The 14,961-nt window shown below is 43.5% G+C and overlaps 1 protein-coding gene across 4 annotated transcripts in view; it reads left to right on the top strand.

Annotated features, from left to right (window-relative positions):
• The window catches only part of AOX1 (aldehyde oxidase 1), a 42,224-nt gene that overhangs the window by 993 nt on the left and 26,270 nt on the right, over positions 1-14,961 (top strand). For 2 of the 4 annotated variants that reach the window (XM_065069502.1, XM_021299509.2), the window contains exons 2-14: positions 2,387-2,444; positions 4,137-4,233; positions 4,976-5,084; positions 5,595-5,721; positions 5,812-5,873; positions 6,492-6,572; positions 7,463-7,543; positions 8,636-8,780; positions 8,905-8,997; positions 9,862-10,013; positions 11,209-11,302; positions 13,326-13,435; positions 13,807-13,991. In XM_065069502.1, coding sequence (XP_064925574.1) covers positions 2,417-2,444; positions 4,137-4,233; positions 4,976-5,084; positions 5,595-5,721; positions 5,812-5,873; positions 6,492-6,572; positions 7,463-7,543; positions 8,636-8,780; positions 8,905-8,997; positions 9,862-10,013; positions 11,209-11,302; positions 13,326-13,435; positions 13,807-13,991 — 1,364 coding nt within the window. In that variant the 5' untranslated portion in view covers positions 2,387-2,416. Of the gene's footprint in view, positions 1-1,176; positions 1,333-2,386; positions 2,445-4,136; positions 4,234-4,975; positions 5,085-5,594; positions 5,722-5,811; positions 5,874-6,491; positions 6,573-7,462; positions 7,544-8,635; positions 8,781-8,904; positions 8,998-9,861; positions 10,014-11,208; positions 11,303-13,325; positions 13,436-13,806; positions 13,992-14,961 lie in introns of those variants that run through there. The other 2 variants (XM_005511291.3, XM_065069503.1) reach the window with 2 other exon arrangements.

Here is a 14,961-nt window from a genome sequence, read left to right as displayed (position 1 = left end):
GTGCTTATATTAGCTCGGAGTTACTGCCAGTTGTTTTGTCAGTGCAAATTTGTGCAAAATTCCCATGAGGCTCATGATCACTGCATTGCTGGCTTTGATCCCACTTGAGAAAGCTTGAGTTTGAATATCCCTTGAAAGGACCTAGTCAGTCCGTTGTGTGACAGCTCCAGCTGTTGAAGACTGTTGACTGCGGGGAGTCAGTCCAAGCTGGGAGGAGTGGCTGACACTGGAAGCTGTGCTGCCATCCAGAGACCTGGACAGGCTGGAGAGTTGGGCAGGGAAAATGTTAATGGAATATAATAAGGGCAAGTGTAGAGTCTTGAATGTGGGCAGGAACAACCCCAGGTTCCAGTATAAGTTGGGGAACAAGCTGTTGGAGAGCAGTGTAGGGGAAAGGGACCTGGGGGTCCGGGGGACAGCAGGATGACCATGAGCCAGCACTGGGCCCTTGTGGCCAGGAAGGCCAATGGTACCTGGGGTGGGTTAGAAGGGGGGTGGTCAGTAGGTCAGAGAGGTTCTCCTGCCCCTCTGCTCTGCCCTGGGGAGACCACACCTGGAATATTGTGTCCAGTTGTGGCCCCTCAGTTCCAGCAGGACAGGGAACTGCTGGAGAGAGTCCAGCGCAGCCACCAAGATGCTGAAGGGAGTGGAGCATCTCCCGTGTGAGGAAAGGCTGAGGGAGCTGGGGCTCTGGAGCTGGACAAGAGGAGACTGAGGGGGGACTCATTCATGGGGATCAATATGGAAAGGGGGAGTGTCAGGAGGATGGAGCCAGGCTCTTCTGGGTGACAACCAGTGACAGGACAAGGGGCAATGGGTACAAACTGGAACACAGGAGGTTCCAATGAAAGATGAGAAGAAACTTGTTCCTGGTGAGGGTGGCAGAGCCTGGCCCAGGCTGCCCAGGGGGTTGTGGAGTCTCCTTCTCTGCAGACATTCCAACCCGCCTGGACACCTTCCTGTGTAACCTCATCTGGGTGTTCCTGCTCCATGGGGGGATTGCACTGCATGAGCTTTCCAGGTCCCTTCCAACCCCCTGACATTCTGCGATTCGGTGTGATTCTGTTGTGGGGCAGCTCCAGCTCTTGGGCACAGCTGTCTGGTGGGTGCAGGGACAGTGCGTTGTGCGGCAGCTCCAGCTGTGCGCGCAGCTGCCGGGCCGGGGGCGGGGCCGGGACCCGGGGCGGTCCCCCCCCCAGCTCCGCCCCGGCTCTCCCGTGCCCGGGGCTTCCTGCAGCGGGCACTGCGGGGCCCGTGGTTCTGCCGGGGCCCATGGCTCTGCAGGAGCCGGCGGGGGCCGAGGAGCTGCTGTTCTATGTGAACGGCAGGAAGGTAAGTGTTGGCCGGAAGGAGTGTGCAGGCAGGGGGGCTGTGTTCCAGAAGGAAACCCCGCCGAGGGTGGGCACAGATCTGCGTTCCTCAGCCTTCTTCCTGATGGGAGTAGAACGGAATCGTTACACAAGGCTCCAGAAGCGTTCCTTCCCATCTCCTTTCTCCAAGTGGCACTTTAGCTAGCTAACACTGCTGCGTACAGCAAGTGCTGGTAGAAGCACAAGGATTTTTTGGGGGGGAAAAAACACGTCAAAATGAAATGGACTTTCAGCTGGGTGTGAAATTTGGCTAGTGAGCAAACCAGCTCTTCATTTCTATGTGCCTGGTTTCTCATCTTTGATGGTATCAGAGAAGAGGCATTAGGTGGTATCAGATTCTCAGAGGCAGAACAGAAAGTCAGCAAGACTTAGGTGCCAAAATACAGACTATTGGCCAACATAAAGATAATATTGCAAGAGCAAACTTAAGCTGGTTGTTGATTCAATGCAACTGGAAGGAACTAGCTGGTTCTAAGCAACAGAATAAATAGTGTAACTGATCAAGAATCCAGGCATTTCTATTGCTCTCTGTTGTTAGTCCGTTACAGCAAGTGAAAGCTTATGTAAATAAAGCTGGAAGAAAAATGGGCGCTGCTGATAGCCTTACGTGCTTCATCTGGTGGCCATCCCGGGACGCTGAAGTACCAGGAAGGCTCTAAAATCTGCAAATCATTAATTCTTTATACTCTGCTACCTCTGTTGTAGGAAAGTTCTGCTGCATTTTTATTTCTAGTGTTGCCAAAGTTAAATTTCCTCCGTCTGACCTTTCACTGAGCAGCAATTAAATTTTAAGTAGTTGCAAGGTGACCTGGTATTTCTTTCCTGGAAACGTATCTGTCCGAGAAGGAATTTCCAGAGGGAACTCAAATTCGCATGTGGCTTGGGCAATTAGTCTAGTTCTATGAGAGGGAACCACAGAAGGATCTCTTCTGGCCTTGTGGGAGTGTTATCCATGCCCTGAATTTTGAAAAGCATTAGTTTCTAAGTTAAACATTGTTTTTAATTTGTAACTGCAGATAATAGAGAAAAATGCTGATCCTGAAGAAATGCTGTTGTCTTATCTGCGAAAGAGGCGTATCCTTTTCTGTTCCCTTCAGTCACGCATTCAAACAAAATTCTTATAAATTATATAATAATTAAAAGGTTATTTACCAGTTTAAGGAAAAGATGGTTCCCATAAGATGAAACAACCATATTAAATGATGTGTCTTTCTTAAGCCAAATACTCTCCAGTGAGCTGCTGTATTTTTAGCCTTGTTTCCTACACAAAGTTATGCCACCAGGCATGATGTGTATGTGTGTATGTGTTCCTCCCCTCTCTCCCCGTACAGAAACCCGAGAACCTTTTGGCACGTGTAAGTAAAGCTCAACAGAACAGCAATCTCCAAGTTTCGTAAAAGTCCGTCCCCTAGGAATGGGGAGATGTTGCAATAAGACCCTGAGTCTGCTGGAATTTTGAAGTAATCTTTTTTTTCTTATGACAACAACTCCAAACAGATTTCTAAACTAAACAAACAAAACCCACAGGTTTCATAGTAGGTAGATACGAACAAGTATGTTTTTAAAACAGAAAGAAATGAGTTAGATGAGGCAGAAGTTGGGCGAGCTAGAGTTCTCACCCTGACAGTTCTGTCTTTGCAGGGAAGGTTCTTTCCTGCTGTCTTGGTTTCAGCCACAGCTCAGTGGCTTTCTGGGTTGCAACAAATTGCACAGCACTTGCTCTGATCTTTTCCTCTCTTGCACTTCCCCGTTTCAGAGGTCTGACCGTGTATCTGCTCTCGATAGTTCTCAGGAGTTTTTTAAAAACCCTCTGTGCCACAACCTTATTCCTGGTGTTGATGAAGCTGTTGTGTGATGTTCTCACAGCTGGAGCACGTGTGGAGAGGGACAGAATCTCTGCTTTCTGCAGCTTTCCAGACTGTCCCATGAAACACACCCCCACAGGGCAAGGGAGCTACCGGACACTGGAGAATTCACACAGGAGACAGTCTTTCTGTTTGTCCCAAAAGAAAAACTTAAGTCAAAACATGTTTGTTACTGGTCAGATGACAGGATGCTTAGGGAGGCATTTATATATCTACATATAGAGAGATATTTATTTATTAGCCTTATTTTGAGGCTAAATGCCATAGGAATCAGCAGATTAGACCACTGTTAATAACTGGAAGGCTTATTGTAAATTGACAAGTAAATAGAAGTGCAAGAAGGGAAGGCATTTGATCTTAATGTATTTCTTTTATCTGACAGGTTAGGGGGTCTGTGAGAGGGCTCGGTAAAACCCTTTACAGTGAAAAAAGCAGTAGAGCTTAATTACATCAGACCTTAAAGCTATGCATGTATCTCAGATCTTCAGTGCAAGTGAAGAGTGCTAACCCTCGCTCTGACAAACACCTCTGGATTTTGACGGGGCAGCATGAAAAGATTTTGCCCATTACGCATTTCTTCCTTTCGTATTTTCACTTGGAAAACTTCTTCAGTTCCTCTTTCTGCCTCAACTGACTTTTCTTCCAAAAGAAGTCAGGAGCGAGTTTTCTGTTTCCTTGGCAACAGGATTTCAGTCGTGCCATTCTTTAGCTTCAATCTTATTTTCACTGAAAATTTTAATCGGACGTATTAGAGAAAGGTGTCTGATACATATGCTGTCGTACCAAACCAACTCTGTGTTCCTTAGCAGTTCAGGAAAATAAGGTGGCATCAAGCTTTTGAGGAGAATAAATGCCAAAATGAAGGCTGATAATTTGTTTTCCTTAATGATAGCGTTTTCAGTCCGTCTCACAGGCACTAAGTATGGCTGTGGGGGGGGCGGCTGTGGTGCCTGCACCGTGATGATATCAACTTACGAGCCAGCTTTGAAGAAGATACGGTATCCTTAATAGAAAATGTTGAGTTTCATTAAGCTGAAAACAGGAATAAATTACTTTGAGAAAGCTCCAGTCAAAATGTTAGATGGTAACATGTCATTGTCAACTGAATATCTATTTTTTTAGGTGGGGGAAAAAGTCAAAATGTTCCAGTTGTTCCTTTTGACAGTTGAATTATATTGGAATGCAATGAAAATGTTGAAAGTTGTTGAAATAATTGAAATTAAAACAGTCAGAGTGGCACTTGAACAGAAACATTTCAACTGTAGTAGCACAAAACAGAATGTTGGTAATGATGAAAAGCTTTGAAGAATTTTCATTTGGGTATGTTGTTCCTATTTAGAATGGTAGTTATTTTCCATCAGAGTTTCCTTTGGGTTAGAAATTAGATTACCAATTTGCAGCAGCAATTCTTTTCTTCCTCCAAACCACTGTACCAAGCCTCTCTTCCCCATCTTCCTCCTCCAAAACACACCTGACAGGTTCCTGTGGGCAGGAGAGACAAGAGGGCAATTAGGAAAGGCTGAAGTGTTAAGAAAGATGTAAATTCTACAGAACTGTCCTCATAGATACAGTTTTTATACAGGGAAGAAGAGACACAGCTAGTAAGTGATCCCTTCTATAAAGATTATTCTCTTTTAAAATGATGATAATGACCACTTTGTAAGTATGAACTATGTCTTGATCAACAGCAAAATAATAATAATAATATTCATGTTCTTTCTTCTCCTTTATGTTCCAAAGGCATTATTCAGCAAACGCGTGTTTGCTTCCCATTTGCTCCTTGCACGGTGCGGCAGTCACCACCGTGGAGGGTGTTGGCAGCACCAAAACCAGGGTTCACCCAGTTCAGGTCAGAGGATTGCTGAGCGCTTCCTTTGCATGGGCTGCTTGCCTGGCGGTGCTTTTAGTGCACGGGAATTTCATATGATGACTATTCTCCCTGCTAAACAAGTTTCTGACGGTTGGTTGATCAAAGCTGATGAGATGTAGCCCAGGATGGATCTTGCTTTAATACTGACAGCCTGATCAAATGGTTGATGTGTAAGAATTGTCGGAGTGAATCAGGCTGGTGCTCTGTTTGGGCTAACGGTGCATCTTGGACAATGCCCTTTTAGCTGCTGTTTGGTATGAATGTAAAAAAGACACAAATCCAATGTAGGTTAATTAACTTCCTCAGTAAGATATGTGTGGGCATCACACCCAAAATAATTCTTCTTATTTGAGATTGTTTAAGTTGTTTTATTTAAAAGGTCTGATTTAGTATGAAGACAACATTTAGTATGGCATCTCCCGTTTAAGGGGAAGCTCATTAATGGTGGTGTGCGCTGGAAGGAGAGCTGTTTGTGCTGTTCCATTGCAGGAAAGGCTTGCCAAGTGCCATGGCTCCCAGTGTGGTTTCTGCTCCCCAGGAATGGTCATGTCCATATATACTTTGCTAAGAAACCACCCAGAACCAACTTCAGAGCAGATGATCGCAGCTCTGGCTGGTAAATATTGCCACTTTTTAATATGTAGGTATGTCCTTGAACCGTTGGCCGTACACATGCGTGCATGTATGAATGGTTTCCTTTTCTCAGGGAACTTATGCCGCTGTACTGGATATAGGCCAATCCTAGATGCCTGTAAAACCTTCTGTAAGGTAAGAAGTACTGGTGACAGGAGTACTAGATTGTGACCATTAGTATATATATATATATAAACAATCAAGATTTTCATTAAGATAATCTCTTCCCTCTGTTAAGAGATATAGGTCCGAGCAAGGTGTATAGTGGCCTAACCCATCACAAAAATTGATTAGCACAAATGAACTTGGTGTCCAGCCTGGATTATGAAGAGTAATCTCAAGGAACTCCATGTGTTTTACTGTAGGTCAGCATTGGCATAAATAAGAGGAGAACTTGGATCAATGTTTTTAGTAATTGATCATATAATGCAACGTGTCAGAAGCCTGCAGTGAAAGAAATGGGAGAGGTAACAGTGGGTAAAAGGAATAATGCAGACCACCTATGTGTTCTCTCACAAGGTCAACTGAATTTCACATAGTATGAATTATTTTGTATTAAGGACTTCAACACCGGATGATTTTAGGCTGTTTTTTCATATCACTTCTTTTAACATGTAATCCTTCCAATTTAGCTTATTATTAACCTTCATCTAGAACTTTATTGAAATATAGAGAGACACTTACCAGCTTAAGCAGGCTTTAACTCACTGCCTTTCTGGGCAATATTTCACTAATGAAATATTTCTGCTTTAGGAATCCATTTGTTGTCAAAGGAAAGCAAATGGAAAGTGTTGCTTGGATCAGGACGATTCTTTGTTTGACAAGGAAGAGAAGGTAGGGTTTGAAGTATTTTATGTGTCCTGTTTAGATACAAAACTCAGAAAGAATATTGCATGGCTTTTTCTTGTAATTAAAGTAAATGCAGTATGCTCTGCCATTTTTATCCCCCGCCTTATTCACCTTACATAATACTATTTGTAAAATAAGATACTTCATCATTACTCCCAAGAAACATGGAGTTATGTCTAAAAATCAAGGATTCTTTGTGTATATTTGTATGAGGAGGTGATGATGTGGCAGATAGTTGGCATTAGGTAGTTTGGATCTCCAGTTCTTCAAGTTCAGGAATATGAATAGTCTCAGCTCTATTCAGTGATCATCATATTGTGCAAGAAATCAGGAACCGGGTTAAATCAGTGATCACTGGTGATCTGGATGTAACCACTGACCTCTTAGGAACCTGACTGCTGGCTAGAGTCCGAAAAACTGCTGCATTCTTAAAAAATCAGAGTTACGATTGTAATTGTATATGAAACCTCTTATCCATATGAATATTTGACTTTGCTCTCCGTTTTCTTTCAATAATATCTGATCTACTTATTTGCTTTTTGAGTACTGTAGGTTGGCATGAAACCAGCTCCTTTCTTGTAGCAGGACCACAGGAAACCTGTGGTCAGTCTTCTAGTTACTTAACTATAGACAGTCATTTGTGTTAGCAGGGAACCTTGGGAAACGATTATGAACGCTTCCTTCACCTCAGCAGCTCCGAATGATGCACGATAGTTTAGCACCACATCCAAATGATAATGGAATTACAAATTTTCTACTGATTTTGGTGGGACTGTCATGGTTTGGCTATGATTTTTTCTTTTTGTGGGGGATGGGGGTGTGGAATTAACGATGAGGGAAATTCTTGGTCATTGCTTGGTTTATTTCTTTTTAAGGTTTCCACCAGACTATTTTCAACAGATGAATTCCAGCCCTTAGATCCCACCCAGGAGCTTATATTTCCTCCAGAACTAATGGTAAATTTTGCTGCTTATGGCCTGTTCTTTAGCTCTGTCTTTTCCTTAGTCCACAGTTCAGAACTCATTCTGAAGTCGTGCTTAACAGTAATTCATCAGAAGAAATGTCATAACATTTTAATATAAATCCAAAATTATTTTATTTTTTTTTTCTGGTGAGCTTATTGAATATTCACGTAAGAAAAAGAATCATATTGGAAAAATGAATTTGCAGAGTCTGATATTAGATGAGGAGACAAAGAAGTAACCTAAACTGTGTTTCCAGTGCAGCACCTGAAGATACAAATGATTCTCCACAAACTGAATGTCAAACACTTTTTAACATTGGCAAAACAATGCATTTTCCCCATTTTGTGGCTTCATAGTTTTGTTGGCCTTTTCTGTCAAGACGTCAGCTTTGGGCAGCCACCCAGCATGGAGAGGAGCCCCTGTGGTTAAAGTGTGACAGACAGAAGCAGCTGAAATAAGGGCACTGGAATGGAAAGTGTCAGGCATCCTCAGTTGTTGACAGCAGTGTTTGCCCTACAAAAACTGAAGGCTGTTTGCTTTGCATTATTGCCAATCTATAGATTCAAAGCCAAATTCTCTGTAACTAGCTGGCTGGTTACAGAGAAGGGCTGGTAACTGTGGGATGGGGCTGCTAGGCCCTGCTAGGCCACAGGCTATTTCCAAGTGATCAGCAATCAGCGCTAGAAATGTCCTTGCTTGATCTAGAAAGGGAGGCTGCTGCCAGCATCATTGGGCCCTCCGAGGAAGCTAACTGTGCAAACACCTCCCCAGGGATTTTTCTCACTTTTCCAGCAATTTCAGTGATTGCAGGATCCATTTCTACATGTTTTGCTTGGGGGGCTCTTTATTATCCATCTTGTTTACTAGCCCATTGGAATTAATGGAAGACTTTCCACTCATGCAGTCTAGAAATTTACCACTGTGCGAAGAGCCAGCATAACAGTCCCATTTCTGTCCAATTTTGAGGGATTAAGGAGAACTGCCATTGTTTAAGAACTTCTTTTGACTTTCAGTCTAGTGTCTGTTAGACCTCGCACCTGTCTTTGTGTCTAAATATTTAAATCTGCCGTATTTCCCAATCAGAGAATGGCTGAAAATCAACCAAAAAGAACTTTGGTTTTTCACGGAGAGCGAATGACATGGATTTCTCCTGTAAGCCTGGATGAATTAGTGGATCTGAAAGCTGCCCACCCCAAAGCACCTCTTGTGGTTGGGAACACCAGTGTGGGTATGTGTACACATGGCTGTGGTTGCAGTGTGCGTTCCTCCTCCTTTTTGCGATTTCATCCTTAAGCTTACTCTCTGCTCCATTGGAGATGTCATTATAGGAAATGTCTATTCCTCTCTGATAGGACCCGAGATGAAATTTAAAGGCGTGTTCCATCCAATCGTTGTTGCTCCTGCAAGGATTCCAGATCTGAATGTGGTGAAATGCACGGATGACGGTCAGTAGATTATGGCAGTAGATTATACCTCAATTTATATATTTAAGATAAGCACAGGTATTTTTTTTTTTGTTGAAGTTAGACTAGGTTTTAGTTTTTAAATAAATTCTATTGAAATTAGAAAAAAAAAAAAAAACAAACAAGAAATAGATGTAAACTTACTATAATAGTCTAAATTAATCAAGTATAAATTATGTTCTGCAAGTTTACTGCCAGTGTTTGTTCAAAACATCCATACATTACATAAATAAAATACATTAATAATTTTGACTAGAAAGGCACTATTTTATAATAGTGACATTTTCATTGTCTTAAAAATGCCCAAATGCATAACTACTAATATAAATACATCTAGGTTGTCTTTCTGTTGGGGAAAAAGAATAGCATATTCAATGTTAGGAGTGTTTGGGGATTTTTTTTGCAAATACTACCTATCCATACCTTAGGAGAATAACTAGAATGTACAAATGCAAAGCAAGATCAAATTATGATGAAAATCATGTTTAAAACTAGGAAGAGTCTGTTGAAAGCCATTTGAAGCTGACTCAACTTTGGGTGAAACATCACCTGAACATTTACTCAGTCACAGGTAGCACAAGGGCAGCAGCTGGAGTGGACAGCTGGAAGCAGAGTAGTGATTTCCCGTTTAGAAGTGGTGAGCTATTAGCTCAATTTCATCATTTCATGAAATTACCCTCAGTGTCCTGAAGGAAAGGTCACAATCCATTAATACACAAAGGCTCTTCTCCTTGTATCTGCCTGAATTCCGCGCAAGCAGCCCTTGCTTTACATCTGAAGATGTGTTTTCAAACCTGGGCAATAAAACGATGCGCACGTTACACTTTCACGATGTTTTGGTTGCAGGGTTAACTGTGGGAGCTGCCTGCAGCCTCTCTCTAGTGAAAGACATCCTGACAAATGCAATCTCAGAGCTGCCTGAAGAGAAGACAAAGGTTTTCCATGCTGTCTTGCAGCAATTGAGAACTCTGGGAGGAGAACAGATAAGGAACGTTGCTGTATGTTGTGCATTACTTGCAATAACAATTGTTAACAAATTGTAACAAATGTGAAATTGCTTCTGACTATATGTAAAATTTGCATTTTTAATTCTGTTTTTAACAGTGTATTTTCTATCTATGCATCTTTGAGCTTTCGATAGATATAAATTTATGGGTAGTCTGCATGGTATGTTGTCGCCTAACATAAAAACGTGATGGTGATGTGCCTCAGGGGTCAGTGCTGGGGCCAATATTATTCAATATATTCATTAACGATTTAGACGAGGGAATAGAGTGTACTATCAGCAAGTTTGCTGATGACACCAAGCTGGGAGGAGTGGCTGACACGCCAGAGGCTGTGCTGCCATCCAGAGACCTGGACAGGCTGGGGAGTTGGGCGGGGAATAACCTGATGAAATATAACAAGGGAAAGCGTAGAGTCTGTCATCTGGGCAGGAACAACCCCAGGTTCCAGTGTAAGTTGAGGAATGACCCATTAGAGAGCAGTGTAGGGGAAAGGGACCTGGGGGTCCTGGGACAGCAGGGTGAGCATGAGCCAGCAGTGGGCCCTTGTGGCCAGGAAGGCCAATGGTACCTGGGGTGGGTTAGAAGGGGGTGGTCAGTAGGTCAGAGAGGTTCTCCTGCCCCTCTGCTCTGCCCTGGGGAGACCACACCTGGAATATTGTGTCCAGTTGTGGCCCCTCAGTTCCAGCAGGACAGGGAACTGCTGGAGAGAGTCCAGCGCAGCCACCAAGATGCTGAAGGGAGTGGAGCATCTCCCGTGTGAGGAAAGGCTGAGGGAGCTGGGGCTCTGGAGCTGGACAAGAGGAGACTGAGGGGGGACTCATTCATGGGGATCAATATGGAAAGGGGCAGTGTCAGGAGGATGGAGCCAGGCTCTTCTCGGTGACAACCAGTGATAGGACAAGGGGCAATGGGTGCAAACTGGAACACAGGAGGTTCTGCTTAAATCTGAGAAGAAACTTGTTCCTGGTGAGGGTGGCAGAGCCTGGTCCAGGCTGCCCAGGGGGGTTGTGGAGTCTCCTTCTGTGCAGACATTCCAACCCGCCTGGACACCTTCCTGTGTAACCTCATCTGGGTGTTCCTGCTCCATGGGGGGATTGGACTGGATAAGCTTTCCAGGTCTTTTCCAATCCATAAGATTTTGTGAATCTGTGGTGGAGAAAGGTGACATAAATTTATTTTTTTCAAGTCCTTAGGCGGAAACATCATCAGTAGAAAATCAACCTCAGACTTGAATCCTATCCTGGCAGCCAGCAACTGTTTGCTCAGTCTGGTGTCGAGAGGTAAGCACAGCCAGCCCGCCTGTGGTAGTGCCAGCGGTTCAGGGAGAGGGGAAGTGCCAATGGGGAGCATTTGGTCAGGAGCCCTTTCCCAACCCTCATACAAGATCACACCTGCCAGAGAAGCCATTTGCAGATGAGGAACATGTCATAGGTTCTCAAGTCGAGGGTAAGCTGTTGAAATTATTGGTAAATACGAGCTGTGTGGTGGCCTGGAGTTGCATGCTCCCCTTCTAGATGGCTCATGTCCTTTTTTCCTCTTGATCCAGGCAGAGTGCATCTTGCCATTTCAAACCATGTCATACTCCACTCTGCACCCTGAAATACACGCTGTTTAAGGGGTTGTTTTGAGCCAGGATTTCTTGGAACAGATACACAAAACTTTGTGCGGTGTGATTTCCCTGACTTCTTCCTGCATACTTTGACGTTGAGATGAAAGATACCCCTCAGGATGTTGTTCTGACAAGTGAAATTACAAATATTTGCATCTTCTTAACAATTCTAATGATGTGCCTACGTATCTGAGTGATGAGTAGGATCACTGATGGATATCTGTTTCTGTCAACCTGGCAGAACTTTACTGCTGGGAGAGGGTTTTGGGCATTTTCATGGATTTTGCATGTATTTCTTTACCAAGCAGTAGTCAGTGAAACACAGGGAAAGTGGATTGTGCAAGAAAAGGAGGTTGCAGAGACACTATTAGTTCTTTGTATTTATCTTAGATCACAGTGTAAGAGAAAATGCACCTTCCTAGATCCTGGCAGGCTCACAGGTGGGACCAGACAATGATCTTTATGTGTGGAAACCAAGTGTGTTATAGACAGAATTTTAAAGGCAAAGATCCAGAACTGCCAGTGATGCTATTCCTAATAATGTTATTTTTCAGATTCACACTCCATCAGAAAAAAATTCCTTTACTAAAGCTTTGCTGTCACACAATTTCTATTTGAGGAATGCAATTTTAATGCTAAATTATATTCTAGGATTAACAGGTAGCAGTGTAATCATCACATGTAACACGAAGAAAATGATCTTGCTGTAAAGCAGCTAGTCTTGAACTATTGTGTTTATAGAATGTGAGGGGAGTAGTTTAATACATGAACCTTTTAAAAATGGCACATCAGATTATCTGGTTATAGAGAGTCTTGGGATTCGTCAGGGTTACTGCAAGATAAATTATTTCTTATTACTAGACAATATTTATTTTAAAATGCAATGGACCCTTTAGGTAGCATGTGAAAAGTACAAAGGACAGAAGACTAGTAAAAAATACACTTTGGCTTCATCTGTCACATGTGGTTGAATTCCACACTGGGGAATCACTGTGGATTTTGATCTGTACAATGTTTATGCCTCTATGTTCTTGCAGAATGACAATGCTACTTGCCAGTTGTGTTCCTGGTACAGTTGCAGTCCTACCAACATAACTCCTTGAGCCAATGGAGCTTCTTTAATTAATGAAACCAATTATATCTGTTAAAATGTTACATTTCCAGAAAGCTTGCTAGCTTAATATCAGCTTGCTAGCTGATATTGGCAAACCCAATGTAGCATAAATTGATTTTAAGTGTTCAAAGGGCTCCTACAGATTTAGGTTCCTCACAGAACTTGGTCCTCTTCCCTTCTGAAAATCCCGTCTTTCATCGTATGTATCATTTTTTTACTTCCCATTCAGTTATTTCCTCGTTCTGTATGTTTTAGAAGGAAAGGCAGCGATGACAGCAGCTGCAGAGATTTGGAGCGGATTGGCAGGAGTGGGAATGGGGTCATAGTGGCATGATCAGAAGGGAGGATTTTGGAATGGGGATTGATTACTGGGCACTTCCTTAGGACTCTGTTGTTATGATACTGTGGAAGATGGAGCAGTCATTTGTATTTATAGAGCGTACCACTGATAATTTGTTATGTAAACTCTGCGGTTATTGTTTACTCAGGAAGGCTGCAGGTGTTTCTTGCCAATTAAAATATGATTGATGTATGTTAATTGCACAATTATACAGAAATTTCTACATTTGTAATTTTTTAGGAAGAAAGCGACAGGTTCCTTTGAGTGATATTTTTGCAGACGGAGCTGGTAACGATACCATCATGCCAGAAGAGATCCTGGTCTCTGTCCATATCCCGCATTCTAGGCAGGTAAGTTACTAGTTTGTTTAGATTTCCTTTATACAGAGTTAAAGACTATTAAATAAAGAGCAGGAGGGGGCATAACCCCTGTGTTTAAAGTAACACTGTTACTGCTCACTCCCTGAATTCCTTACATTTGATCCTGTGCCCTACTGTCTCCCAGTTTCAGCCAAAAAACACAACTCAGCAGGTAGTTGGTGGTATGTAAAGAGTGATATTCAGAGAAAAGTTGACCCTAAAAAGATGAGGGCAATAGCAATTGAAGGAAATTGAACTTGTGCTCATCATTTTTTATTCTCTTGCTTCACATAGTGTCATAAAGTTCTGCTTTCAGATTCTTACATGTCTGCAAGTTACCAGTTGTGTCTGATCTTGCTCAGGGGGAGTATGTATCTGCATTTCGACAAGCACCGAGACGGGAAAATGCTCTCCCAATAATCAACGCTGGGATGAGAGTCCTTTTTGAAGAAGGTACAGACATCATAAAGGATTTAAGCATTTTCTGCGGAGGTGCTGTCTCAACCACAGTCTCTGCAAAACAAGCCTGTGGGACACTTATCGGAAGGTACAATTTCTCTGCCTTCTCTGTATCTCTGAATAAAGGGACTTGGAGAACTTGTAGCATGGAAATACAGAAACACAACAACCCCCTGCAGCACTCCAGGCTGGGCACAGAGTGGCTGGAGAGCAGTCAGACAGAAAGGGACCTGGGGGGACTAATGGACAGGAAGCTCAACATGAGCCAACAGTGTGCCCAGGTGGCCAAGAAGGCCAGTGGTATCCTGTCCTGTATCAAAAATAGCGTGGTCAGCAGGACAAGGGCAGTGATCCTTCCCCTGTGCTCTGCATTGGGGAGGCCACACCTGGAGTATTGTGTTCAGTTCTGGGCCCCTCAGGTCAGGAAAGACATTGAAGTGCTGGAGCGGGTCCAGAGAAGAGCAACAAGACTGGGGAAGGGACTTGAACATAAGACCTATGGGGAGAGGCTGAGGGAGCTGGGGTTGTTTAGTCTGGAGAAGAGGAGGCTTAGAGGTGAGCTCAGCACTCTCTATAACTACCTGAAGGGCAGTTCTAGCCAGGGGGGGACTGGTCTCTTCTCCCAGGCAGTCAGCAATAGGACAAGGGGCCATGGGCTTCAACTGTGCCAGGGGAAATTTAGGCTGAGATTAGAAAGCAATTCTTTGCAGAGAGTGGTCAGGCATTGGAATGGCTGCCCAGGGAGGTGCTGGACTCACCGGCCCTGGGGGTTTGTAAACTGAGATGGGACATGGCACTTAGTGCCCTGATCCAGTCAATGGACTGGAGTTGGATCAAGGGTTGGACTGGATGATCTCTGAGGTCTTTTCCAACCCAGTCGATTCTGTGATTCTGTGAAAGATTTCACTTGCCTGGCTGGTGCCACGGGTGTCCAGGTGAATGATCTGGACAAGCCTTAATGATAGGTTTTCAGGAGTCTGCACGTGGATGCGACTCCATGTGAAGTGTGCAGAGGCACGAGAGGTGAGCTGAGAGGTAGGTGGATGCAGTCAACTGTG

Source organism: Columba livia, chromosome 7 (genome assembly GCF_036013475.1).
Source record: "Columba livia isolate bColLiv1 breed racing homer chromosome 7, bColLiv1.pat.W.v2, whole genome shotgun sequence".
Taxonomy (NCBI): Eukaryota; Metazoa; Chordata; class Aves; order Columbiformes; family Columbidae; genus Columba; species Columba livia.
This window is presented reverse-complemented; position numbering and strand designations above follow the sequence as displayed.